General features: G+C 53.4%; 1 protein-coding gene across 10 annotated transcripts in view; it reads right to left on the reverse strand.

The window, feature by feature from the left end:
- PALD1 (phosphatase domain containing paladin 1) overlaps nt 1-25,605 on the reverse strand; it is a 112,117-nt gene that overhangs the window by 23,909 nt on the left and 62,603 nt on the right. For 7 of the 10 annotated variants that reach the window (XM_017873133.1, XM_017873136.1, XM_017873131.1 and 4 more), the window contains 16 exons: nt 20,242-20,455; nt 17,431-17,533; nt 16,692-16,871; nt 15,311-15,475; nt 14,088-14,248; nt 13,798-13,873; nt 12,900-13,051; nt 12,447-12,546; nt 12,127-12,231; nt 7,435-7,530; nt 6,931-7,059; nt 6,346-6,462; nt 6,107-6,262; nt 5,594-5,776; nt 4,113-4,253; nt 3,821-3,892 (listed from right to left, as the gene is read on the reverse strand). In XM_017873133.1, coding sequence (XP_017728622.1) covers nt 3,821-3,892; nt 4,113-4,253; nt 5,594-5,776; nt 6,107-6,262; nt 6,346-6,462; nt 6,931-7,059; nt 7,435-7,530; nt 12,127-12,231; nt 12,447-12,546; nt 12,900-13,051; nt 13,798-13,873; nt 14,088-14,248; nt 15,311-15,475; nt 16,692-16,871; nt 17,431-17,533; nt 20,242-20,426 — 2,121 coding nt within the window. In that variant the 5' untranslated portion in view covers nt 20,427-20,455. Of the gene's footprint in view, nt 1-3,820; nt 3,893-4,112; nt 4,254-5,593; nt 5,777-6,106; nt 6,263-6,345; nt 6,463-6,930; nt 7,060-7,434; nt 7,531-12,126; nt 12,232-12,446; nt 12,547-12,899; nt 13,052-13,797; nt 13,874-14,087; nt 14,249-15,310; nt 15,476-16,691; nt 16,872-17,430; nt 17,534-17,850; nt 18,092-20,241; nt 20,456-25,605 lie in introns of those variants that run through there. The other 3 variants (XM_017873140.1, XM_017873138.1, XM_017873139.1) reach the window with 3 other exon arrangements.

Genomic DNA, 25,605 nt, shown 5'->3' on the forward strand with positions numbered 1-25,605 from the left:
ACCTGGTCCCAGCCTATTTCTCCAGCCTCACCCATAACCCCTCCCACCACCCACCCCCACCACTCTGCAAGGTCCCTGCAGAGCCCTGTCCCATGGTCGACAGCCACCTGCTCATCTGCTTCTGCTTTCATGCCCGCTCCCCACTAAGTGAGGGGCTTTCTGCCAGCACCTGGAGTGGCAGCTGGCACCTGCCCGATGCCCTAGCAACAGCTGCCCAGTGAATGAATGAACACCTAACTCGCCCTCTTCTCTCTCTGGCTACCACTTAAGAACAGGGAAAGAAGGCCTTTCCCCAACTCGTGTGTTTCTCAGAGAGTCCTGGCCTGGGGCTGGGCACCCCAGCAGGCATGGAGTTGTAGCCAAGTGGGAGGAGAAAAAGGAAAAGTCTGGAAGGAACTAGTGGCAGATCTGGCTCAGGCTGTGCCCAGGGGAGCAGGAGGGAGCTGCCCAGTCCACACCCCCAATCCCAGACTCTAGGCAGGTCCCCAGGAAGGTGCAGGGAACTGTGTCCCCTGGGGGCCACCTCAGACAGAGGACTGCAGCTTTTCACAGGGAACCCAACTCCTGGCCTCTGCTGCAGCTGTTCCTCCCCTGAATTCCACATCTCGACAGCTGTCACAACCGCAAAGCCAGAAACTCGAGGTCGTCCTCAGTGCCCTCGTCACCCCACATCCAGGAGCCCACAAGGCCAACCAGTGAGGACTGGACTGCTCCTGCTCACCCTGCAGCCCCTCCTCACTCAGCTCCTGCCTCTCCCTCCACTCCCCAAACCACACAACTGCCTGCTGGGAACCCCAGACTGAGAGTCTGACCACAACCTCCTCTGCCTCCCTGCTGGCCTCACAGTCAAGGTCAAACACATAGTGCAACCCTCCAGGGCCTTCACAATCTGGGCCCCCACCCCTCAGTCCTGCCTGCTTCCCTTCTGACAAATCACAGCCTTACATAGTTCCTGTCCTTTCCAGAATCCCTCCTTTGCACACTTGATCCTTCTACACACTCCTCTCCTCACCAAGCATACTCACTCATCTTCCCCAAAGGCACTCAAATGCTGCCTCCTCTATGAAGCCCTCTCAGGCTCCCTCAGCTGCACTTTTGGCCCTTAAAACCAGTGTCTGCTCTGGGCCTCTTCACACTCTACTGAATATTCCCTTCTCCTCAATAGACTGTGGGCTCAGCAAATGCTGAACTAATTGCAAAAGAAGCTGGTCTAGATTATCTGGGGGTGGGTGAGGATGGGGTATACAGGGGTGTCTTCAGGTCACATGATGTAACTTTGGAACACAGGCTCTGAGGTTCACAGCCTGGCTTATACCCCAGCCCCACGTCTCTGATGTGGCCCTAGGGTAATAAACTTGTCTCCCCAGGCCTCATTTTCTCCTCTACAAACTGGGAGCAGTAAAAGCACCTACCTCCTGGGGGCTGGGAAAGGGGACAGGGGGAGTACACACAGCTCCCAGCACAGGGCCTGGTGTGAGGAAGCAGAGGCCTAACCATCACATTCGAAGGACTGATGTGAAGACTAAATTCAGCTGGAAAATAAACCCTCATATATATGGTCAAGCGGCTTTCAACAAGGGTGCCAAGACCTTTCAATGGGGAAAAACAGACTCTTGAACTAATGGTGCTGGAAAAACCAGATACCCACATGCAAAAGAATAAACTTAGATAACCCTTACCTCACACCATATACAAAAACTAACTCAAAATGGATCAAAAAAAAAAATCGTAAAACTTAGGATTTTAACCTAAGAGTTAAAACTATAAAAGTCTTAGGATAAAACACAGGGGAGAAGCTTCATGACACTGGAGTTGGCAATGATTTCTTGGATACAGCACCAAGCGCACAGGCAACAAAAGAAAAAACAGACAAACTGGACTTCATCAAAATTAAAAACTTTTGTGCATCAGATGACACTATGAATGAGTAAAAAGTCAGCCCACATATTAGAGAACATATTTACACATAACCTCTCTTATAAGAGATTAGTTTCCAGAATATACAAAGAACCAAAACTCAACAACAATCCAATTCAAAAATGGGCAAAGGACTTGAACAGACATTTCTCCAAAGAAGATATACGAGTGGCCAATAAACACATAAAAAGATATTGAACATCACTAATCATTAGAGAAATGCAAATCAAAGCCACAAAATACCACTTCATACCCAGCAGGATGGCTATCATCCAAAAAAAAAAAAAAAAAAAAAACTGGCTGGGCATGGTGGCTCACGCCTGCAATACCAGCACTTTGGGAGGCCGAGGCAGGTGGATCATCTGAGGTCAGGAGTTCGAGACCAGCCTGGCCAACATGGTGAAACCCCCATCTCAAGAAAGAAACAAAGAAAGGAAGAAAGGAAGAAAGGAAGAAAAGAAAGAAAAGAAAGAAAGAAAAGAAAAAACAGAAATTGAGTGTTGGCGAGGATGTGGAAATATTGGCACCTTTGTGTGTTGCTGGTAGGAATGTAAAATGGTGCACATCCTGTGGCAAACAGCATGCTGGTTCCTCAAAAAAGTAAAGAGAATTACCATAGGACCCAGTAATTCCATTCCTGGGTATATGCCCAAAAGAACGGAAAGCAGGGACTCAGCTACATGTACAATGCACTTCATAGCAGCATCACTCATGACAGCCAAAAGGTGGAAGCAAATAGTGTCCCTTGATGGAGGAATGGAGAAACAAAATGTGGTCTATCCATACAATGGGATATTATTCAGCCTCTAAAAGGAAAGAAACTCTGACACATGCTACAATGTGGGTAAACCTTGAGAATATTATGCTCAGTGAAATGAACTAGTCATAAAACACAAATACTGTATGATTCCACTCATAGAAGATTCCTAGAGTAGTTACATCCATTGAGACAGAAAGTAGAACAGGGGCTGCTGGGAGGAAGGATGGGGAATTATTACTGAATAGGAGGGCAGAGTTCTGTTTGCAAGATGAAGGAGTTAGATGGGTTGTGGCAATGGTTGCACAACAACGTGAATGTACTTAACGCCACTGAACTGTACATTTAAAAATGGTTGAAATGGTACATTTTATGTTATGCATATTTTACCACAAAAAGAAAAGAAAAAAGGAAAGAATCAGAGAATCAGCCAGAAGAAGGAAGGGAGAAGGCACAGCATATGCAAAGGCCCAGAGGCTGCAAGAGCTTGGGAAGTGTGAGGTGCTCCACGGCAGTCAGGGCCTCAGGACTGTGGCGAGGGCAGGGGAGGGGCAAGTAGCGAAGGTAGCCAGTGAGACAAGAGCCAACTGTGCTGCCAACTGCAGGTCAGCCATGGGTCAACTCTGAGAGACGTTGCCATGACTCTTGGAATGCCTGAGAAGAAGGCCTGTGGCATGTGGTAGGTGCACAATACATGGATGACTATATCTGGAATGTTTGTGGCTGGCCATCCAGTACCCTAATCTGAAATAGGGGAACACGCAGAGCAGAGTAGGCTGGTGACCCACACAAGGTCATCAACCACAGCTGGGTTGAAGGTGCTGAGAGGTTCTTATCAACATTACCCAGACAAGACGGTGGCCAGTGACCTCCCCAAGGCACACAGGAGCCCAGCAGCAAGGCTGGGCAGGGAGGGGCCCAGCCCACATCTCCATGGCCAGCCATCTGCCAGGGCCCCAGAGCCAAGCTGTCCCATGCCTTGCTGGGCTCATCTATAAAATGGGAACAGGGAAGCACTGATATGATGAGGTGGCAGAGGTGACAGCATTGGGACGTGCTTTGAGGACCCCTAGACCTGTGAGCAGGAGTCCTCCTCCTCCCCCTCCCATCCCAAGGTGCCCCAGGGACCCCGCAGGGCATGCTCACCTGAAATTCACCCTTAGTGAACTTGGCATCAGGCACACTCACGAGCTCCTCCTCACCCACCTCGGGGAAGCCCTGAGGGAGGACAGCTGCTAAGACAGAAGCCCCCTCCCAATGCCAGGAGCTCCTTGCTGAGGAGGACTGAGGGGCTGCCCAAAACTGATGGAAGGGGCTCTGGGACCACACCAGGCTGTCTGTGCCCCTCATACCCTCCTGCAGGACCTGTGTGCCTGGGACCTGAGAGTCCACTCCCCTCTGGGCAAATTTCTAATCTCCCTGGAGAGGCCACACGTACCTGGATGTGCCAGAAGGCCAGGACAGCCACCACCATCGCAGTCGTGGTACGGCCCTGGCCGCTGAGGCAGCTGAACACGAAGCCAGTGCGTGGGTCTTTGGAGAGGGCGGCCCGCAGGGTCTCCAGCAGCTGGTCAAAGTCCTGGGTGGGGAGAGCAAGGTCTGGGTCAGCGGGTGCCTCCTGGATGCCCAGACCCCAATGGGGCCCCCCGTCCACATGGCAGCCCCATCCACATGGCAGCCCCAGCCACTGTCCTTGGGCCAGAAACTATCAGGCCCCCAAGCTTGCACACACAAACAAAACTCACCAGAGTACATGAGACTATGTGCGTGTCAACAGCTGCACCTGTGCAGCTGTAACCACCCTCACACCAAGCACCCGGACAGGACGTGTGAGCCAACACAGTATGCACCTGGGGCTCAAGGTGCCCACCTTCCACCAGGCAGGACATGCACCTGTACGCCACCCCTGTGTACTGCGCCCCTGGGCTGCACATGGACCGCTGGCCCTGCCACCCACCTGAACTGGACCCAACCCTGGTCCCACGATGAGGGTGGGGGCCTGACCTCAGAGAAGCCTGGCAGCACACGGCCACCGGGGGGCAGCAGACCGCAGGCAGTGAGAGCCGCGGAGCGATGCGCCAGGAAGGGCTCAGGCAGGAAACGGACCCCATTGCCAGAAACACACAGCACACAGCGACCTACCTACAACACACGCACCACAACACACGCCAGACACACAATGCCACACAGGGATCCACGTCCCGTAAACACACTACAGAGACACCCACAGTCACAGACCTACGGATGCCACACACAAGCATTCCTAACGATCCCTCCACAAACCCTACCACACACACCACACCACTCCCCTAAAGATGGTTTTCCATACACAGTCCCCAACACAGACAAGGGAGACATCACAAACTCCATAAAAACACATGCACACACATAGCCACACTCCACACGCCACCCACACACTCCATACACAGTCCCCAACTGAGACACGCACACCATGGACACCATGGACATGCTCTCACCCTCAACACACACACACACACACCCCTTATAACAAATACACACACACACCTGTAACAGAATACACACACACTCTGATACACACACCTATAACATACACCCATAACACAATACACACACATATACCCTACAACACACAACACACGTACACACACCTTATAACACATATGCACACATGTAACAGAATACACACCCCGCTAACACACACACACCTATCCCACACACACACCCTACAACACATAATAAACACATGTACACACACACACAAAGCTTAGAAGGGATGTGAATAAACCACTTGGGCCAAATCGGAAAAACCCCATGAGACCATCCCTGGGCCCCATAGAGAAGCTGGGGCCGTTTCATTCTCCCAGAGCCCAAGCCAGAGGGGAGGCAGGGAGGCCTCCCGTCCTTCCCCAGAGGCCTCAGCCTAAGCATCACCCTCACCTCCTCTCGGGGAGCACAGAAGTCCGGCATGGGGATGCGGTGGTAGGTGAGGCCGGGGCAGGTCCTGCGGTGCTGGCTGAAGACCTCCTGCGTGGTGAGCCAGGTCTGGAACCTGTGGGTCGGAGGACCCTCCTTGCCCGGGGAAGGCTCACTTAGATGGGCCTTCAGCTGGGCCTCCAGGGTCTGGGGAAGGGCAGGAGGGAGGACACAGGCCACTGGGGCAGGCTCTAGGATAGCCCTGAAAGGCCAGAGCCTGCCATGGCCAGGCCTGGCCCTGGCTTCCAGTCCCATCCCTGACCTTCCAAGCCTCAGGGGTCACAACCACCCCCAAAGCCAGGCAGGTTACCAGAGTACTTTAGTGGGAATCCTGAGTTGGCCACTCCCTGACACTGCTCCTCCCAGGGCCTCAGATTCTCCATCTGTATGCAGGAGCGTGGGGCCTTCTGAAGACCCTCCCAGGCCACTCCCCAGAAGCCTCGGAGGAAGGGGTGCCTAGAGGGCAGGGGGCCTCACCTCCAGCTGGTCAGGAGTCACAGGGGACCCAGGCCGCCGCAGGCTGTGGGTGTGCCCGTCACACTCCAACACGGCCTCCTCCCTCAGGCTCACCCAGACGACCTTCTGCAGCCTCCTCTTGGCGTCCGTCAGGTAGGCCAGGATGCTCGCCAGGGCCTGGGCACGGGAGGGCCGGCAGTGAGCCCTCAGCCCTCCCTCCTCGACCCCACTGGGGGACCCAGGCCCCGAGGAGGGGTCACCTTGGCGCTGGGCTGGGCTGTGCCATAGATGGGCATGCGGGGCACCCGCCGGAAGTTGGCCACATCCATCTCTCTGACAGTGCTGAGCGCATCCGGGGAGACCAGATCGTCCTCCCGCTGTGGGGAGAGCACCGAGCCTGGGACCCACAGCAGCCGACTGCAGCCACAGGAAGGGTCAGGACCTGGCCCAAGGCAGGCAGCGGGTGGGGTGGAACCTGAGCTTCACAGTTTACAAAGCACTTGGAGCTTCCCCCCGGCCCTGGCAAGAAGAGCAATGGTGCTCACTCTCCAGACCAGGAAGCTGAGGCTCAAAGACAAGAAGCTGGAGGCAAAGATCCCAGACACCTGCCCAGAGCTCTTGGGTTTGAGACTGAGGAGAAGGTACCAGAATAGCGGCCAAAGCTGCAAATACTTGCTGGTGCCTGAGCATGATCCCATTCTGCTCACAAGAGGATCCCAACACCCACAGCCTCTCCTGTTTACCCGCGAGTGCAATGCTTACCCCAAACCCACAGGAATCCAGTGTTCAGGGGCCAGGGCCAGTACACAGCCATACCCACTTCCCCGAATGCCAGTCACACTCACCAAGGAGCCCTCGGCAATGAGGTCCCTCAGAGCCACAGGGCCTGCTGAGCTCAGCGTCACGGGCAGGCGGTACAGCTCAGGGTGGGCACACAGCCAGCGGCTGAAACTGAGGGCAAAGGCCAGCGGATACTGCAGCCCGAGGCAGAGAGACGAGGAATTCAGGGGCACAGGGCCATCCTGAAATCTCCCTGCCCACACCATGGCAGGGGAAGCCCCAGGAGATAGCCAACATGGCCCGGGGCAGGGACAAGAGAGTGGCTGAGAGAAGACCTGGACATCTGGTGTCCTGGCTAAGAACAGAAACGAGGGCCCAGGGGAAAGAGGTGGGGCCTCCCTATCCCCAGCTGCTCAGGGACTACTCCTGAATCTGGGTCTCTCCTGGTTTCCCTTCCCTCCCCAGTTCCTTGTGGGGGGTCTCCCTCCACAGCAAGTCAGTCACTGCAGTGGGGAGGCTGGAAGAGGCCCAGGAGGAGGGGACATGGGTCTGCTCCTCCCGGGCCCCACCTGCTCATGAAGGTAGTAATTAAACAGGATCAGGTAGAAGTACCGCTCCAGGCTCCACAGCGCCCTCTGCCAGATGCTGTGTCGGCTGCCGCTTCCCTGAGAGGGAGGACAGGGTGTTAAGGAAGGGCCTGTCCCCATCTTGTCCCTGTCCCCATCCCTGCAAGGGCAGGAGTTAAGCCTTGGAACTCTCCAGAAGGGTTGGAAGTTCTTCTAAGTGTCTCACCCTATCCCAGTTGCTGTGGTTATCTGCGGTCCGGGGAGATATGTGGGTGACCACACCAGGCACTATGGTTCTGGGTGCAGGGTTGGTCTCCCCAAGCAGGCTCCCAGCCCCGAGACAGGCAGGGGCTCCCTCACTTAGCTCCAGTGACACCTAACAGGTCAGGGTTGTGCACCCACTGTGTTGAGGAAGACAAGTGTGTGAACACCCTTCCGCGAGCCAGAGGCCCTCCCTTAAGAACTGGAACCTGGAAGGGCTCACGCCTGTAGTCCCAGCACTTTGGGAGGCTGAGGCAGCCAGATCGCTTCAGCCCAGGAGTTCAAAACAAGCTGGGCAACATGGCAAAACCCCATCTCTATAAAAAATACAAAAATCAGTCAGGCATGGTGGCACATGCCTATAGTCCCAGGCACTCATGAGGCTGAGGTGTGAGAATCGCTTGAACCTGGGAGGTTGAGTCTCCAGTGACCTATGATCTCACCGTTGCACTCCAGCCCAGATGACAAAGCGAGACCTTATCTCAAAAAAACAAATGGGAAAAAAAAAAAAAAAAAAAAGAACTGGAGTCTCTCCACAAGAAATACAAAGACCCTCACAGCAGTGCAGTGCTCCAGGGGAGCCATCCTAATTACTCCTAATTTACAGAGGGAAACGGAGATTCAGAGAAACGAGGTGACTTCCTGAAAGTCACACAGCTGACAGCAAACAGCTAGATTCCCCGTCTCCTGACTCCGGCCCAGCTTCCTCTACATGGTGGGTTGTCAGAGAGAACCCCAAGGGCCCTCGGATCTCCAGGTTCTCCTGCTGGGTCAATACCCTTTGGAGGGCAAGTGAGATTCAGAGAGGCCCTAAGAAGGGCCATGCCCTTTGGTGAAATTTAATCCCATCTTTGGGAATCTCCACCAGGGGTTGGCAAACTTTTCCACAAAGGGCCAGACGATAAATACTCTAGACTTTCAGGCTTCAGGGTCCCTGCTGCAGCTACTGAACTCTGTCATCCTAGCATAAGAGCAGTCGTGGGCCAGTACAGAAGAGAACAGCAAGACTGTGTTCCAGTAACACATTTACAAAGACAGGCAGCAGGCTGGATTTGATCTAAAAGCCATAGTTTGCTGATGCCTAATCTAGACTAGGGGAGAAAGAATCCTAAATACACAACAGCCTTCATTCTCATGAAGCTGCTCAAACAAAGAAGTATTTACACTGATGGGGAACTGGAGCAACTCAATTGTCCAAGAAGAGGGGACTGTTTAGTAAATCACAGCAGGGGTGACATTCCAGGGACTCTGGCAGGCTTTAAGTACTGTATGGGATTTTTTTTTTGGTTTGGGTTTTTTTGTTTTGTTTTGCTTTTGAGACAGGGTCTTGCTCTGTTGCTCAGCCTAGAGTGCAGTGGCGCGATCATAGCCCACTGCACCTCGAACTCCTGGGCTCGTGGGATCCTCCTGCCTCAGCCTCCCTGATAGCTGGTACTACTGGGCAAACACCAGCTCCCTGGTAGTTGGTACTATGGGTGCCACCACACCCAGCTAATTTCTGTATTTTTTGTGGAGACAGTATTTCACCATGTTGGCCAGTCTGGTCTCGAACTCCTGACTTCAAGTGATCCATCTGCCTCAGCCTCCCAAAGTGCTGGGATTACAGGTGTGAGCCACTGTCCCCGGCCTTTAAAAAATATTTTAAAAGAAAAGATCCAGTGTTTTGGGAGGCCAAGGCGGGAGGATTGCTTAAGGCCAGGAGTTGAAGACCAGCTTGGGCAACATAGCAAGACCCTATCTCTAAAAAAGTAAGGTGTGGTGACATGCCCCTGTAGTCCCAAATACTCAAAAGGTTGAGGTAGAGGAATCCCTTGAGCCTAGGAGTTTGAAGTTGCAGTGAGCTATGACTGCACCACTGTGCTCCAGCCTGGGCGACAGAGCGAGACCCTATTGAAGGAGAAAGCAGAAGGAGGAGAAGAAAAGAAGAAGAAAGGAGAAGAAGGAGGAGGAGAAGAAGGGAGGGAGAAGAGAGGGAGGAGGGAGAGGAGAAGAAGGAGGAGGAGAAGAAAAGAAGAAGCAAGGATAAGGAGGAGGAGGAAGAGAAGGCAGGGAAGAGGGAGGGAGGAGGAAGAGGAGAAGGAGGAAAAGGAGAAGGAGAAAGAGGGAGAAGGAGAAAGAGGAAGAAGGAGAAGGAAGGAGGAAGGAAGAGAAGGAGGAGGAAGGAGGAAGAGGGGGGAGGAGGAAGGAGGAAGAGGAAGGGGGAGGAGGNACTGGAGTCTCTCCACAAGAAATACAAAGACCCTCACAGCAGTGCAGTGCTCCAGGGGAGCCATCCTAATTACTCCTAATTTACAGAGGGAAACGGAGATTCAGAGAAACGAGGTGACTTCCTGAAAGTCACACAGCTGACAGCAAACAGCTAGATTCCCCGTCTCCTGACTCCGGCCCAGCTTCCTCTACATGGTGGGTTGTCAGAGAGAACCCCAAGGGCCCTCGGATCTCCAGGTTCTCCTGCTGGGTCAATACCCTTTGGAGGGCAAGTGAGATTCAGAGAGGCCCTAAGAAGGGCCATGCCCTTTGGTGAAATTTAATCCCATCTTTGGGAATCTCCACCAGGGGTTGGCAAACTTTTTCCACAAAGGGCCAGACGATAAATACTCTAGACTTTCAGGCTTCAGGGTCCCTGCTGCAGCTACTGAACTCTGTCATCCTAGCATAAGAGCAGTCGTGGGCCAGTACAGAAGAGAACAGCAAGACTGTGTTCCAGTAACACATTTACAAAGACAGGCAGCAGGCTGGATTTGATCTAAAAGCCATAGTTTGCTGATGCCTAATCTAGACTAGGGGGAGAAAGAATCCTAAATACACAACAGCCTTCATTCTCATGAAGCTGCTCAAACAAAGAAGTATTTACACTGATGGGGAACTGGAGCAACTCAATTGTCCAAGAAGAGGGGGACTGTTTAGTAAATCACAGCAGGGGTGACATTCCAGGGACTCTGGCAGGCTTTAAGTACTGTATGGGATTTTTTTTTTGGTTTGGGTTTTTTTGTTTTGTTTTGCTTTTTGAGACAGGGTCTTGCTCTGTTGCTCAGCCTAGAGTGCAGTGGCGCGATCATAGCCCACTGCACCTCGAACTCCTGGGCTCGTGGGATCCTCCTGCCTCAGCCTCCCTGATAGCTGGTACTACTGGGCAAACACCAGCTCCCTGGTAGTTGGTACTATGGGTGCCACCACACCCAGCTAATTTCTGTATTTTTTGTGGAGACAGTATTTCACCATGTTGGCCAGTCTGGTCTCGAACTCCTGACTTCAAGTGATCCATCTGCCTCAGCCTCCCAAAGTGCTGGGATTACAGGTGTGAGCCACTGTCCCCGGCCTTTAAAAAATATTTTTAAAAAGAAAAAGATCCAGTGTTTTGGGAGGCCAAGGCGGGAGGATTGCTTAAGGCCAGGAGTTGAAGACCAGCTTGGGCAACATAGCAAGACCCTATCTCTAAAAAAGTAAGGTGTGGTGACATGCCCCTGTAGTCCCAAATACTCAAAAGGTTGAGGTAGAGGAATCCCTTGAGCCTAGGAGTTTGAAGTTGCAGTGAGCTATGACTGCACCACTGTGCTCCAGCCTGGGCGACAGAGCGAGACCCTATTGAAGGAGAAAGCAGAAGGAGGAGAAGAAAAAGAAGAAGAAAGGAGAAGAAGGAGGAGGAGAAGAAGGGAGGGAGAAGAGAGGGAGGAGGGAGAGGAGAAGAAGGAGGAGGAGAAGAAAAAGAAGAAGCAAGGATAAGGAGGAGGAGGAAGAGAAGGCAGGGAAGAGGGAGGGAGGAGGAAGAGGAGAAGGAGGAAAAGGAGAAGGAGAAAGAGGGAGAAGGAGAAAGAGGAAGAAGGAGAAGGAAGGAGGAAGGAAGAGAAGGAGGAGGAAGGAGGAAGAGGGGGGAGGAGGAAGAGGAGGAAGAAGGAGGAGGAGGAAGAGAAGAAGAAACAAGAAAGAAGCAGCAGCAGCCACCTCTGTGGCTTTTAGATTCTTTCCATGCACTGTATGATATAAACACTATCAAGCCCACCTCCTTTCGCTAGGGCATGGGGACAGGGTCTGCTGAGACATCCTAGAGTCCGTAAGTCTTTCAGAAGCAGCCAGCTGGACCAAACCCCAGTCTTCCCAAAGAAACACCAGGAGTTTTACTAGTGGGAGGCCATGAGTGGCCTGGGGAGCATCTGAGTCCAGGGGCCCCTGCAGCCCTGGCCAGCAGCCCCTTCCTCCGTCCTGTTTATTCTGCAGCTGAAGGGACCTGGTCAGGGAAAGTAAACTTCCCCTCTTCTTTGTCCTTCCTGCGGGCCCAGCCCCGCTATCTCCCCTTCCTTTGAAAACTGCTCTTCTCATGGGAGATGCAGCAGCCAGAAAAAGTCAGTCTGAAAGAAGTCAGTCAACATGCCTAATGAAATCAGGCTGTGGGGCTCACAGGGAAGCAGGGTACTCACACATCCTTCCATGCCTCACCTGGGCTGGGCTCTCCGGTCGGATACCTTCTAACTTCTTCTTGTTTTCTAAGACCACTTCTTTCAGGTCATGCAACTCGGCACAGGCAGTGATGGCTCTGTCCACCTGGTGCCAGGGACCAGAGCAAGGAAGAGGGAGGTGGGGGGGTGGGGAGCAGGGTCAAGGCAGAATGGCAGGAGAAAAGAGAAAAGAGAAGGAAAGGAAAAGATTGGCAGAGAGGTGGGGGAGGGTATCGGGGAGGAAGAGAGCCCCGACCAGTGAGAGGAGTGACCGTCCCCCTCCACCACCCCTGCCCCAGGCCCTTGGTGTCCCTAGCTCACCTCCTCCACCATCCTCCTTCCCTGGGACACCATGCGGAGAAAGCTCTGGATCAGCTGGAACTGCTCCATGGGCAGGGGCTTGGCCTGTGTGGGGGCAGCCCTGTCGAGGGAGGGGTCAGTACATTAGCAGGGCTCTTCCAAAGGTCTCACACAGCCACCTGCCTGCTGTCTCCACTCATATGGCCGCTGGGGGACACCAGACTACAGGTTCCTTCTGAATCACGTTGTGGGAAGCAGGGGACATTTCCCCAACTAGGGAAACTGAGGCCCAGAAAGGTCAGGTGACTTTCTCCAGGTCTCCCAGCAAGACTTATGGCAAACCAGGAAATGAACCCCAGATGCCAAATTTCCAGCTCTGGCTCTGGGCTCCTAGACATGTCCCCACATTGTGGGGCAGCCTGTCCCCTCCTCGGCCCCACAGCCCTTCAGGACGCTGGGCCCTGGGCCACTCACTCTGGCTGGGAGGTGATCCCACTGTGGTGAAGCAGGATGAGGGTGCCCAGCACCATGCCCAGGTTGGTCCTGCCCACGCCCATCTGACAGCTGAAGACGAGGGCTGGGGGAGGCCCGTGGGCATCGCAGAGCTGCAGCAGGCTGGGGGTCTCCTGAGAAAGACCATGAGGATCAGGCCCCAGTGAGGCCAGGAAGTCCTGGGCTGAGGCCTGAGAGGGGAAAGCATGCCATCAGCCCACCCTGCCCCACCATCTGCAACAAAGTGGGCTCCAGTAGGTGTCTCGGCCTCTTCTGCCAAAGCCACAGCCTCATCAGCTCCGCCTGCTCCCTCCCCAGGCCTTGGAGGAGCTCAAAGAACTGGAAGTGAGAGCAACTCCGAGGGCATCAGGCCAGTATTAACACCTCCTGCGAGATGCCAGTGAAATGAGATAACATCCCGAAGGGGGCTGGACAGAAACTGCCAGGACTCAGGAAATGTCAGTTGAAGAGTCTATGGGGCAAGAGTTGTTCGCTCCACTAAAGAAATGAGGAGCTGAGATCTAGAGAGGTGAGGCGATTAATCTGGGACCACACAGCAAGTTGGCAGCCCGGCCACAGCCAGCAGCTAGGCCAGTGGTCAGTGATGGGCTCTGTCGTAAGAGAATGCACAAGCACACACCTACATACAGGTGCACACACACACAGAGACACACAGACAGGAACACACAGATACATGACACTTAGACATGTACACACACTCCCCAGAGACACACACAAAGGCGCTGACACACATAGACATATACACGGAGATAGACACCACCATACGTCCACCCTGACGTGCTCACACACACACCACAGAAGGAGAGCACCTCCGTGGGGACGACTCTCAAGACTCCTCCCCTGTGCCCACCCCACTTACCCGGAGAACACTGACAAAGGCATCCAACTGGGCCTCCAGGGGACTCCCTTGTTCGGGCAGAGGCAGGCGGTGGTACCTGCCAGGTAAGGGAGAGCAGCCCATTGGGCAGGCACCCACTCTGGGAATCCCCCTCACTCCCTATTCCCAGGAACTGTTTGGAAACGGGCCCCACCGTGGGAGACATGGGTCGGGGGCACTCGGCCCAACCTGCAGATGGTGAAACTGAAGCTGCAGCTGGAGAGCAGGACCTGCAGCACCCATGGCCAGCACGTGGGGCCAGGCCTGAGTACCTGTAGGTGGGCTGCAGGAAGAGGGGTCGCTTGTACACCTCCTCTGTCACATGCACGTCGTCCTCACCAAGGATGGCCACAGCATGGGGCTCCCCCCGCAGGTCCTCGATGTTGTGGTACACATGGTATGTGTTCTCACTCAGCTGGGCAAAATCGTGGATCTAGAGGGAGGTGTGGGGGTCAGAGGGCCATGCCTGAACTTCAGGTCTCTCCTTGAGTGTTCTGGCTGAGAGCTCTGGAGTGACCAGGCCATGCAGAGGCCACAGGCAGGCTTCTGCTCCCGCCTCCCGCCCCGAGGGAACTACATGGCCAGAGGTGCTCTCTATGCCCTTCCTGGGAGTTCTGAAGGAATCGGGGTGCCCACACAGTGGCCAGGCAGGAGCACTCTGCCCAGTGGGTGTAGGAATTCACAAAGCCACCAGTGCCAGGATGGGAGAGGTGTGGTCAGCTGAGAGCTGGAGCTGAGGGGAGCAGAGCACACAGGAGGCCTGGAGGGGATGGGAGAGGGAGAGAGCTGGGTGCCGGCACAGCCTTGGTTCCTGCCATGAAATTTCTGGGGGCACCGGGACCCCACACTCTATTCACACACCTCCGTAGTGTGTCAGCTGTATCAGAGGCCTCCACAATTATGGAAAAGGAGGAGGACAAAGGATCCTGAAACAGGCCCACAGACCCACCGAGGGAACTGACTCAGATAGTTTCACTCTACAGCCCAGGTTGGAGTGTAGTAGTGTGATCTCAGAGCTCACTGCAACCTCCACCTACCCGGTTCAAGCGATTCTCCTGCCTCGGCCTCCCGAGTAGCTGGGATTACAGGTATGTGCCACCACGCCCAGCTAAGTTTTTGTATTTTTAGTAGAGACGGGGTTTCACCATGTTGGTCAGTCTGGTCTTGAACTCCTGACCTCAGGTGATCTGCCCTTCTCGGCCTCCCAAAGTGCTGGAATTACAGGCATGAGCCAATGCATCTGGCCCGCCAGAACCCTTTCTAAATAAAGACGTTGAGCATCAAGGAGAAAAACAGGGTGGGAAAGGGGCAGAGGCAAAGAGAGCTAGAATAGGAAGTCCTTCCTCTGGCTGCCTGTAAGCCAGCCTTGCAGCCAGCCACTCACCCAAGCAGGGCATAACATGGGCCAGTAAGAGCAGGTGGCCTGGCCCCAGAAAGAGCATCTGCAAAACTGGGCTGTGGGCTGGGGTCTCCCACACACCGCACTGGTCCTCACCTCTTTCCGGATGGCCAGCTCCAGGCTCTCTACCCGGATCCCGGGTCCAAGGCCCTGGAGGTTCTCATGAAGGTTCTGCTTGTCTCGAGGTGTGTAGGACACAAAGTCCTCATCTGCACGCAGGAACAGCACAGGTTCCTCCCGCACACAAAAGATGACACACTCCTGCCAGGAGCCCGACGGGGAAGAAAGCCATCACCATGATCCCGCACAGACACCCGCACCACTGCCCCACCACAGGGCCTCTGCCCAAGCTGTTCCTTCCTCTTCAAGGGCCCTGCACCCCACGCCATCCCTGAAACCTGAATTCTACCCAAGAAGCAAAGTTCAGTCTAAATGCCACCTCATCGTGACCCTTCCGGTCAGCAGTGACCCCTCCCTCCTGTCAGGGCCAAGAGTCCTTCATCTGAATCTCCTGTCATTAATTCCTGCTTTGTATTATCAATGAATGCATCTTTTCCCCCTTGATGGACCACAAGTTCCTCGTAAGCAAAATCATGTCCTGGTCATTTACATGTACCCATAATTCCTAGCATGATGTCCTGGATAAATCAGGTGCTTGATGAATATCAGCTGAAGAAAAGAATGCCCCATGACCATGCAATCATTCATTCACTGAGCACCATACAGGCAGAGGGAAATGTGGGCAGACGGTCCCCTTGAGGAACTTATCATCAAGATAGGAAGATGGGACCTGCACACAGCCCACACCCCCAACCCATTCTGTCTCATTCAAAGCCTTTCCACCTTAACCCCAGGGTCAATTCAGATGCAGCTGCACCCAAGAAACCTACAATCGCAGCAGAGCCTCAGCTTGTGTCCTAGGGACACGCAAAACCCTGCCTTGACATTTGGCAGGTAAGAACAGTCTTTGAAAGCAGGCACTTGGGAGTTCAGCTGCCCGGGTTTGAGTCTTGGGGTACCACTCATGAGCTGTGTGACCTGGAGCAAGTCACTGAGCCTCTCTGGGCCTGTTTCCTCCTCTGCAAAATGGGAGACAAACTGCCACTCCATCACAGGACTAACATCAGGACTTAAGTGTTAGCGGTGATCACCATTCAGCAAGCTGTCAAATTATGAGCTGGCTCCTCCTGTCACCCGGTCATGCCCCCTACTTCCCCCGAGACTCCCAAGTAGGGTCTATGAAGGCTTCTGACCTTGTGCCCCGCCGTCCACTCAGGACGTGCAATCAACATCTACCAGAATTTCCCAACCAGACCAACCGCAGTGACCGTCCTGGTAGGCAGGGCCTGGTCCAGGCCACCACCCTACCTCCCCAGCATGCAGCAGGCCCCTCCAGCACCTCTAAAGCTGCCCCTCTGAGGTGCCCCTCACCCTGGCTTTGGGGGCCTGGCTTCTGCCTGGGAAGTGACATGCTTACCCTATGTCCGTCCTTCTGGAGTTTCTGGAGGACCCGCCTGAACCCTGAGAGGCTGGGCTGTCCCATGCCGAACACAGCGAGTCCACCCTGCACCTGCCGGAAGTTGGGGGCCCCACAGCTTCCCACGGTGCCCAGTATGTCCATCTTCTCAGTGACATCCCGCACCAGAAAGTAGCGACCCTGGCAGGGGAGAGCCACCGGAAGGTCACTCAGATAGCTCAGGGGTATTTTCTGCAGATGGAGCTCTGTTCTGGGCTCCAGGGGACAGGGAGGGGGGAAATGGGGGCAAGAAGAACATGATCCTGCCCTCAAGTTGCCTGCAGTTCATGGAAAACATAGACACAATATATAACTCTCTGTGATCTGGGGAAGGGTGTCATAAAGTGCAGGAAAAAGAAAGACAACTCCTCCAGAGGGGACATCAGAGAGGGCTTCCTTCATGTGGGAGGTGACGTCTGAGCCAGGCCTGGAGGAAAGAGCAGGGAGATGCTTTCCAGAGGCAAAGCTGGTATTGGGTAGGAGGTCCCTGAAAGGGGCTTTTGTAGGAAGGCAGAGCTGGGGAACCAGGAATCAACCAGAGGACCACAGTGTTAGCTCCATCCTAGGGCCCTGCCAGTTCTGAAGATGGGCAGAGAGATGAGGAAAGTGGGGGAGAGCCAGAGGGACGTGAGGGAGGGAACTCATGAGAGACAGGGGCGGGAGGTGGCGGGTGGGCTGGCATGGTAACGCCTGAGCTCACCTGCACCAGGTAGTGCTCAGGGGTGGCGTCCGAGAGCCGGCCCAGCGTGTAATGAGCCTTGAGCAGCTCGTCATGGATCTGGAACTCCTCCTTGCAGTTGTACCTGTGGGGGGCAGAATGGAAACTAAGTCAAGGAACCTCCATGGTCAAGGCCAGCTCCACCCTCACAGAGCCCACGGCAGGGAAACCCCTGTGGCTACGATTTGTGGCAGAGACTGCCCACTGTCCCTCAATATCCACTCTTCCCTTCTTCCTCAACAAGAGAGCCCCAGGGCTGTGACTGGGGACTGAGCCACCCAACTGAAGACTACATTTCCCAGCCTCCCTTGCAACTCATTGTGGTCACATGATTGAGTTCTGGCCAATGAGATGTGAGGAAAAGTGTGCAAATTCCAAGCCATTCCCAAAAAGAAGAAGTGCCTTCTATTTTGTCTTCTCCCCTTCTTCCTGGCTAAAATCCAGAAGTGATGGCAGAGGTAGAACATCTTAGATCATAAGAGGAAGCCACATGTTGAGGATGTTGGAGCAATGAGGGAGAAGGGGCCTGGATGATCACGGAGCAGCCATCCCAGCCTGGACATCCTCCTGGACTTGCATGTAACAGATGAGCTTCTGTCCTGAGGAAGGCATCCTATCTGGGTTACTTTGACAGCGGCCTAGCCTGTACCCGGAAGAAGAAACATAACTGGATGGTCCCTCCATCAGATTGTGTCGGAGGGACAATCCCTTCACTGTTAACTCCACACACAGGGAGATGGTTTAGAATGCAGGCTTGGGGCATGAAGCCCAACTCCACCCACCACTTGATAACTCTATAGCTTTGGACAAGGAGCTCAGTTTCCAGGAATTCCTACTCCCAAGACTGTCCTGAGAATTAAATGTGATAATGATTGTAAGTGCTTAGCCCAGTGCCTGGGAGCACAGAAAGCTTTTATTAATATAATTGTAGTTCTACCTCCACACAGGGCTATTTCAAACAAAACCCACAGATAAAAATCAAGATTTCTGCAGATGCTAAACCAGGCAAGAGTCCCAACCACTCAAGCAAGATTTACTGTGCCCTCAAGACACAACAGCTCCCTTGCTGATGATAACAATGAATATGACAGGGCCTCCCAGAGTTCATGATCTGATGTTAGGTCCTCTTGACAAAAGAAGTGCCTTTTGGAAAGGCAGGGGGTGGAATGGGTGGGGCAGAGGAGCACTAGAAGAGGCCTGGGTTCCCACTCCAGCTCTGCCTCCTTGTTACCACGTGACCCATGGGGAGCAAGTCTCTCTACCTCCCTGAAACCCAGTTTTCACATCTGAGCTAAAATGCATTCGATCAGGGGTTGCCATTCCTTTTCTGGAAAGGGCCACACAGTAAATACTTGAAGATTTGTGGGCCATACAGTGCCTGTTGCAACTACTCAATTCTGCCATCGAGGTCCTAAGCATCCACAAATACTGTGTAAGTGAAAGGAAGTGTCAACATTCCAATAAAACTTCATTTGAAAAAACAGGCCACATTGGGCCTGCAGGATGTAGTCTGCTGGCCCCTCTATTGGATGATCTCCAGAGGTCCCTTCCACTTCAAACATTCTATACTCCCAAAAAGGGCTGCATTCATGGCTGGCTCCAGGCCCTAAGCACAGCGCCGTGTACAGGATTTTTACGGCTGGTCAGCAACTGTTCTGAGACACACCACTTGGTTAAATATTCTGAATGTCATCTCTGCTTCTGTTAATAAGGAAACTGAGGCCCAGAGAGGGTAAGGGACTTTGCAAGGTCACAGAACAAAGCAAGGGCAGAGCCAGGCCTGGGGCATGAGTCTCTATGCTACCTTCAGGCCCCAAACCACCTTTGTCATCTGTCAGTACAGAGACTACATATCAAGTCTCTTTTATATGATATCCCTTTTCCTCTCCTTATCAGAAGCCCAAGAATTGATTATGATGACAGTTTTCCTGGCAGGTCCCAGAGCTGGCAGGCAGGGTTTATCATTCCCACCCTCAGGTTTCCTTACACAGAATGTCCCATCTGCTAAGTCTCTGCCAAACTTTGATGTGCGGAACACATTTAATTCCTAGCTAGTCATCTCCTGCTTCCTGCTTCCTGGAAGACCCAGAGGAGGGAAGCACAGTGGGCAGAGTTGTGGAAAGTACAAGGCTTCCCAACGCACCAGGAGATGGATCCAATGTCCCCTTCATCTTCCTGTCCTCCCCAGCACAGCTGTCCAGCACCCACCCCTTCCTCCAAGCCCCACAGGGCAGACAGGGTTTCAGGGCCCACCTCATGACCCTCTTCCTCTGGACGCACGCAGTATGTCCAGATCTCAGAACACCAGAACATGCTGCCAGAACAAGCCCTGATGGGCATCATTAGGAGAGCCAACTAGCAGCTTCCAGCTCCTTCAGCCCAAGGCCCTTCAACAGCCTAGTGTTAGCCTCAGTTTTGAGCTGAGATTATTGTTGGTGAAAAAGAAATCTCAATTTCATCCATCAAGTACATAAACTTCTTTTGAAAATGTTAAGCCAAAAATTATTTTCAAAGGGGGGGTCCCCCAGCCACGCCTCCTCCTCCGCATTCCCTCGCACTGTGGATGTGGTGAGTAGCATGGGCTCAGAGACCCATGACAGAGACCCAGTTCTGCCAGGTGCATGCAGGATGACTCCTGATGAACTGCTTCATCTCCCTGGGCCTCCATGTCATCATCTGTGAACCTGAATCCAGCCTGCACGCATTAAGTGCTATATGCCACTGTACCCCTAGGCAGGTCCCCCTGCCCACCATGTCTCCCAGGGACATGGGCACACTCCCCCTGCCACTTACGTGATCACGACAGGGGCCACCTTGTTGGGGATGATGGACTTGGCCTTGCTGTTATGCAAGCTAGTGGTCTGGAAGGAGTGGACACTGACGGAGTGCCGACCGTCCATCGTGCCACCGCCCTGGAGGCCCTCAAAGGGGGTGCCTGCCGAGACAGTCTGCTGGGCTGTGCTGGCCGTTGTACCCATAGTCTGCTGGCAGCCTCAGGACCCCAGACCTGTGGAATAAGAGGGTGTGCAGTGAAGGAGGGGATGGGAAAAGCCACAGCAGGAGACCTGACCCACCTCTCGCCCTTCATCATACAGAGGGAGGCAGTTCACTCTGCAGCTGGAGACAGAGGGAGGCTTGCCACCTACACCCTGGGGCCCATGCTCACAGAGTGCCTGCTCCATGCCCGGCCCTTTACCGATGCTTTGGAGGAGTCATGGACGTAGAGAGACATAGACGTAGAGAGACATAAAGATGTAGTCCCCAACCCCTTTAGTTTGCACTCCTCTGGTGAAAATGAGACAGAAAGAGGTGAATCATCCACAGCAGGCCAGGGCCTAGAGTTCAAAGTGACTGTTTCAGGTGGTATAGACAAAGGCCAGACATTCCAGGCTAGGAGAAGCAGGAAATGTCACCAAGAGAGGAGAACCAGGGGCAGACAGATGCAAAGAGGGAAGTCAGAATTGGATTTGAAGGCTTTGGATGGGAATGGATGCAGGAGGACATACAGCCACGAATGTCATAAAATAAGGCCAGGGAAGTCCAGATTAGGTGAGCTCTCAGCAGATCAAGTGTTCAAAGAAAATACCAGGCCCCCAACTCAACATCAACATTCATATCTGAATTGGTGGCCGGGAGTGGTGGCTCATGCCTATAATCCCAGCACTTTGGGAGGCCGAGGCAGGCAGATCACTTGAGGCCAGGAGTTTGAGATCAGGCTGGCCAACATGGTGAAACCCCATCTCTAATAAAAAAAAAAAAAGTACAAAATTAGCCAGGCATGGTGGCATACACCTATAATCCCATCTACTCAGGAGGCTGAGGCACGAGAATCGCTTGAACCCTGGAAGTAAAGGTTGCAGTGAACAGAGATCTAGCCACTTCACTCCAGCCTAAGTGACAGAGTGAGACCCTATCTCAAAAAAAATAAAAACAAAAATAAAAAAAATCTGAATCAACATCAATATCCTCAACAGGCACAGCTCCCACCCAACTTGAAGAACGCCGGGTACCCTCAGGGATTTGGCAATCCTCCTGCAAGTCTCCCTCCTAAGGAAACACTTGAGGATGTGTGCACAAAGTGGGTACCACGATGTTTTGTTGACTGGGGTGTTGTTTATAATCACACAACACTGGAAACAACCTTCAGCCCGCAGCAGAGGATTTGCTGAATAAATAATGAGACATCTATAGGGTAGAATGTTAAACAGTCATTAAAAAAATCATATTGGCTGACACGGAGAGACATCTAGGACAGAGCAGGTTGCATAGCAAGTGCGGGCACAGCCCCACCTTAACTCAAGAAAGGGCGTCAGGATGAGTCCGGGGGACAGACACCAGGATGCTAGCATGAGTTATCTACAAGTGATGAGATTACGGACGATTTTTATTTTCTCCTTTTTGCTTATCTGTATTTTCTAATTTTTCTCCTCCAAACATTGGGTAATATGGTTAAAACCTATTTAAAGAATAAAGGAATGGCTAGGAAAGATGGCTAGGACATCTTTTAAGGGCTGGTCAAGGGATGGAGGAGTAATGGCTCAGGAGTCCGGGAGCCAGAGCTGTAGAGGAGGGAGGGGGCTGGGAATTCCACATGGACAGAGGCTCAGGTAACTTTCTGGGAGCTCAGTGGCCACTGGCCCCACATAGCACTGATGGTCCAGGATTGGGGATCAGGGCAAGCCCGCCACCCCTTGACTCTGCAGAGGACAATAAGCATCCCTAGAGCACACCAACCACCCCAGCTGCCCTCATCAGGCACAAGCTGCTCCACATCAGTAGGGACTGTCTGCTCCCAACCATCCACACTCCCCCCGGGCCTCCCATAAGCAGCACCATCACCTCAAGAAGTGGAAGGTAGGGTCATGGGGCCAGCATGAAGCTGGGGTCAGGTCAGTCTGAAGGCTGAGCTCACTGTCCTTTCTTCCCCAGGTCCTGAACCAGAGCTCTGGTCCCCAGGTGGGTGCTCCCCAGGCGTCCTCTGCACCATGCACTCAGACTCCTACCCTAGAGCCACCTCCCATTCAGGGACTCTCAGAGAGAACAACTCCAGACTCATCGGCCCTCCCAGAACCTTCTCAAACAGGCACCCGTCCCTCTCCAGTCTGGAAAGATTCCCCACCCCCACCCACACCTGTCACCCCTGAAAACTCCCAGGAGCCTCGTGATAGCTTCGTTAACATACACACCTTGTGTTTATAAGAGCCCCATCTCCATGGTGCTCCACACCCTAATTTTTCCCTCTCTTTCTCTCTCTTTTTGGCAAGGGTGGAGGGAATGAGCCTCTATGTTTCCAAACAGAAAAACAGGCAGATCAGAGAGGGGAAGGAGCTCCACAGTGGTCCCCTTACTGGCCAACAGCAGAGCGGAACCTTCTCTCCACCTCACCAGCCCCGGCAGGCCCCAACAGCTCTCATCAAACTTTCCCAGACCCCTCCCAGCAGCCTGGGCCAGAAAGACATGTGGGAACAGCCTGGAGAACAAGGGCTCAGGGCAGCTCTCCCAGGGGAGAGGATGGGCAGGACACAGAAGGGTCTACAGAAGGCAACAGCTGGCCACAGCTTCAGGCCAAGGCCGGTTATCAGGGCCCGTCCCCACAGGGCTGGACTCGGCCTGACACCTCCACCTCTCCTCCCCTGCCTGCCCCCCGGCTCCAGTTCCAGCCACCATCACCTCTCATGGGCTCCAGAGGCAATGACAGGCTGCAGCTGGTGCCCTGAAAGGGTGGCCCAGAGACGACACAAATGTTCACAGCTGCGGGCCGCAGGGGTAGAACAGGCAGCTGGGGTGGGAGAAGGACAATGTCCTTTGAAAATCGAGCCCACCTCCAAAATATCTGGGGGGGGGGGGCAACCCCAGGCTTGTCACACTGTAGCTCTCACCCTGAAATCTCTCTCAACTCTGCCAGAAAGAACCTCGCCAGCGTGGGGCCTTCCTCCTGCTGGCCACACACTGAGGGGCCTTGAGCCACTTCCTTCCCCTCTCTGGGCCTCAGTGTCCACAGCCACTGTAAAATGATAGTGAAGGGTGGGATGGTCCGAAAGCCCCTTCCAGCTTCAGGGGGATCTGGCACCTCAGATCAGTGGTCCTAGTGGTCACAGCACTGCTGTCATCTGCCAGGGACAGGGGTCAGCAAAGGTGGGGGTGCAGGTGGGGTGCCTAGTGCTCAAACCTCTGCTAGGGAAAGACAGGGGGAAGTGGGTTGGGATAAGATGTCCCTGCATGGTTGGTGAACGGTTTATGCCTTTATTTCCTATCTTCTAACTCTCCTTTTGTCATGAGTGAGGGCTGCCCCTGCAGGAACAGTGGAGTGTGAGGCAGTGCCCCCGGAGCTCACAGCCATTTTCACATCACATCACAGTGGGATCTGGAGATGTCGCTTATGAGACCACTCTTCTAAACAACAGTCATTATCAGACCCACCAGGGACCACGTGAGTTCCCGGTCCCCTGCCTACAGACACTGGGCTGACGCACCTGGCCAGCTTCGAGTAACTCTGTACCTGGTACTCTTAAACCACTCCCCACTCCCACTATGGGTCCTCACAATTCAGGTTAACTCAACAAGCTTGGAGAATCCTAGTGATCCTAGACAGAAGCCTGACTTTGCCTTATAAAACTAGCTACAAAGAAGCTGCAATTACATTTGCGAAGTGGGATTTGCAATACTTGGGAAACCTCAAAACAAAAATATCACAATGGCCTGGGTGTCCACCATGCGGGGCGTGGGCCTTTCCGCCAAAGACACTCCCCAGTTTAACACCCCCATTGAAGCTGAGCCACTGCAGCCTTGTCACTGATGAGTCTCTTCAAAAGAAAAATGTAACCTTAATTTGCCTAATGGGTTATCTTATTAGTACAATAATACCTAAAGACAAATATTACCATTTGTTTACTGTTTAAACACAATGTGTTTAAATATTTTGATAGTTCTCTCAATGAAACATATTTCCTTTGTAACCCCGCATATTTTATGCATTTAAAAGCATTCTGAGAAGGAGTCCATGGGCTTCTGCTTGGGGGTCCTTGGCACAAAAAAAAAAAAAGAGGAAACCAGCCAGGCTCAGTTCATGCCTGTAATCCCAGCACTTTGGGAGGCCGAGGCGGGCGGATCACTTGAGTTCGAGACCAGCCTGGCCAACATGGTGAAACCCCGTCTCTACTAAAAATAAAATTAGCCGGGCATGGTGGCGGGCTCCTGGAATCCCAGCTACTGGGGCGGCTGAGGCAGGAGAATCGCTTGAACCCAGGAGGCAGAGATTGCAGTGAGCCAAGATGGCACCACTGCACTTCAGCCTGGGTGACAGAAAGACTCCATCTCAAAAAAAAAGAAAAAAGAGGAAACCTTGCTTGAAGGGAATAACATTCCCCACTGCAAACATAGGCCCTCTTCCACCTTCTCTGCTTCTGTTATTAACATTCCAAAGCCCTCATGAAGTGCCAGGCACCTTGCTGGATGCTTTTTGTCATACGGATCCCCAGAACCCTATTAGGATGAGGCCTCATTGTGTCCATTTTCAGATGAGGACAGCTGGTCTTTGGGAAGGGGCAGCAGTTGATAACTACCCCTCAGCTTCCTCCCTGCCTCTTTAGACCTCACCCTACCAGCAAAAGCAGCTCATACTGTCCCCTTCCCTCTTGGATCTGAATGACCCCCAACCCCATTCACTCCATTCTCTGTGGGAACACCCTGACAAGGCCTCCTAGAGAGATACACAGCTTCCAACAGATGGTCGGGGACTCCAGGACCCATCTCACCCACGGAAGCCCTCAGTATCCAGCTAAAAAGCTACAGAATCATCCAGACTGCAGCTCCAATGGCATTTGAGAAAGTCTGGCACACAGACATGCCATTCTCCTGCCTCTCATGGCAGTCAGAAAAGAAACTGGCTGGGCGCGGTGGCTCACACCTGTAATCCCAGCACTTTGGGAGGCTGAGGCGGGCAGATCATCTAAGGTCAGGAATTCGAGACCAGCCTGGCCAACATGGCAAAACCCTATCTCTACTAAAAATACAAAAATTAGCTGGGTGTGCCAGCAGGCGCCTGTATTTCCAGCTACTTGGAAGGCTGAGGCAGGAGAGTCGCTTGAACCCAGAAGGCAGAGGTTGCAGTGAGCCGAGATCGCGCCATTGCACTCCAGCCCGGGCAACAAGAGCAAA

Source organism: Rhinopithecus bieti, unplaced genomic scaffold (assembly GCF_001698545.2).
Source record: "Rhinopithecus bieti isolate Rb0 unplaced genomic scaffold, ASM169854v2 scaffold_6907, whole genome shotgun sequence".
Taxonomy (NCBI): Eukaryota; Metazoa; Chordata; class Mammalia; order Primates; family Cercopithecidae; genus Rhinopithecus; species Rhinopithecus bieti.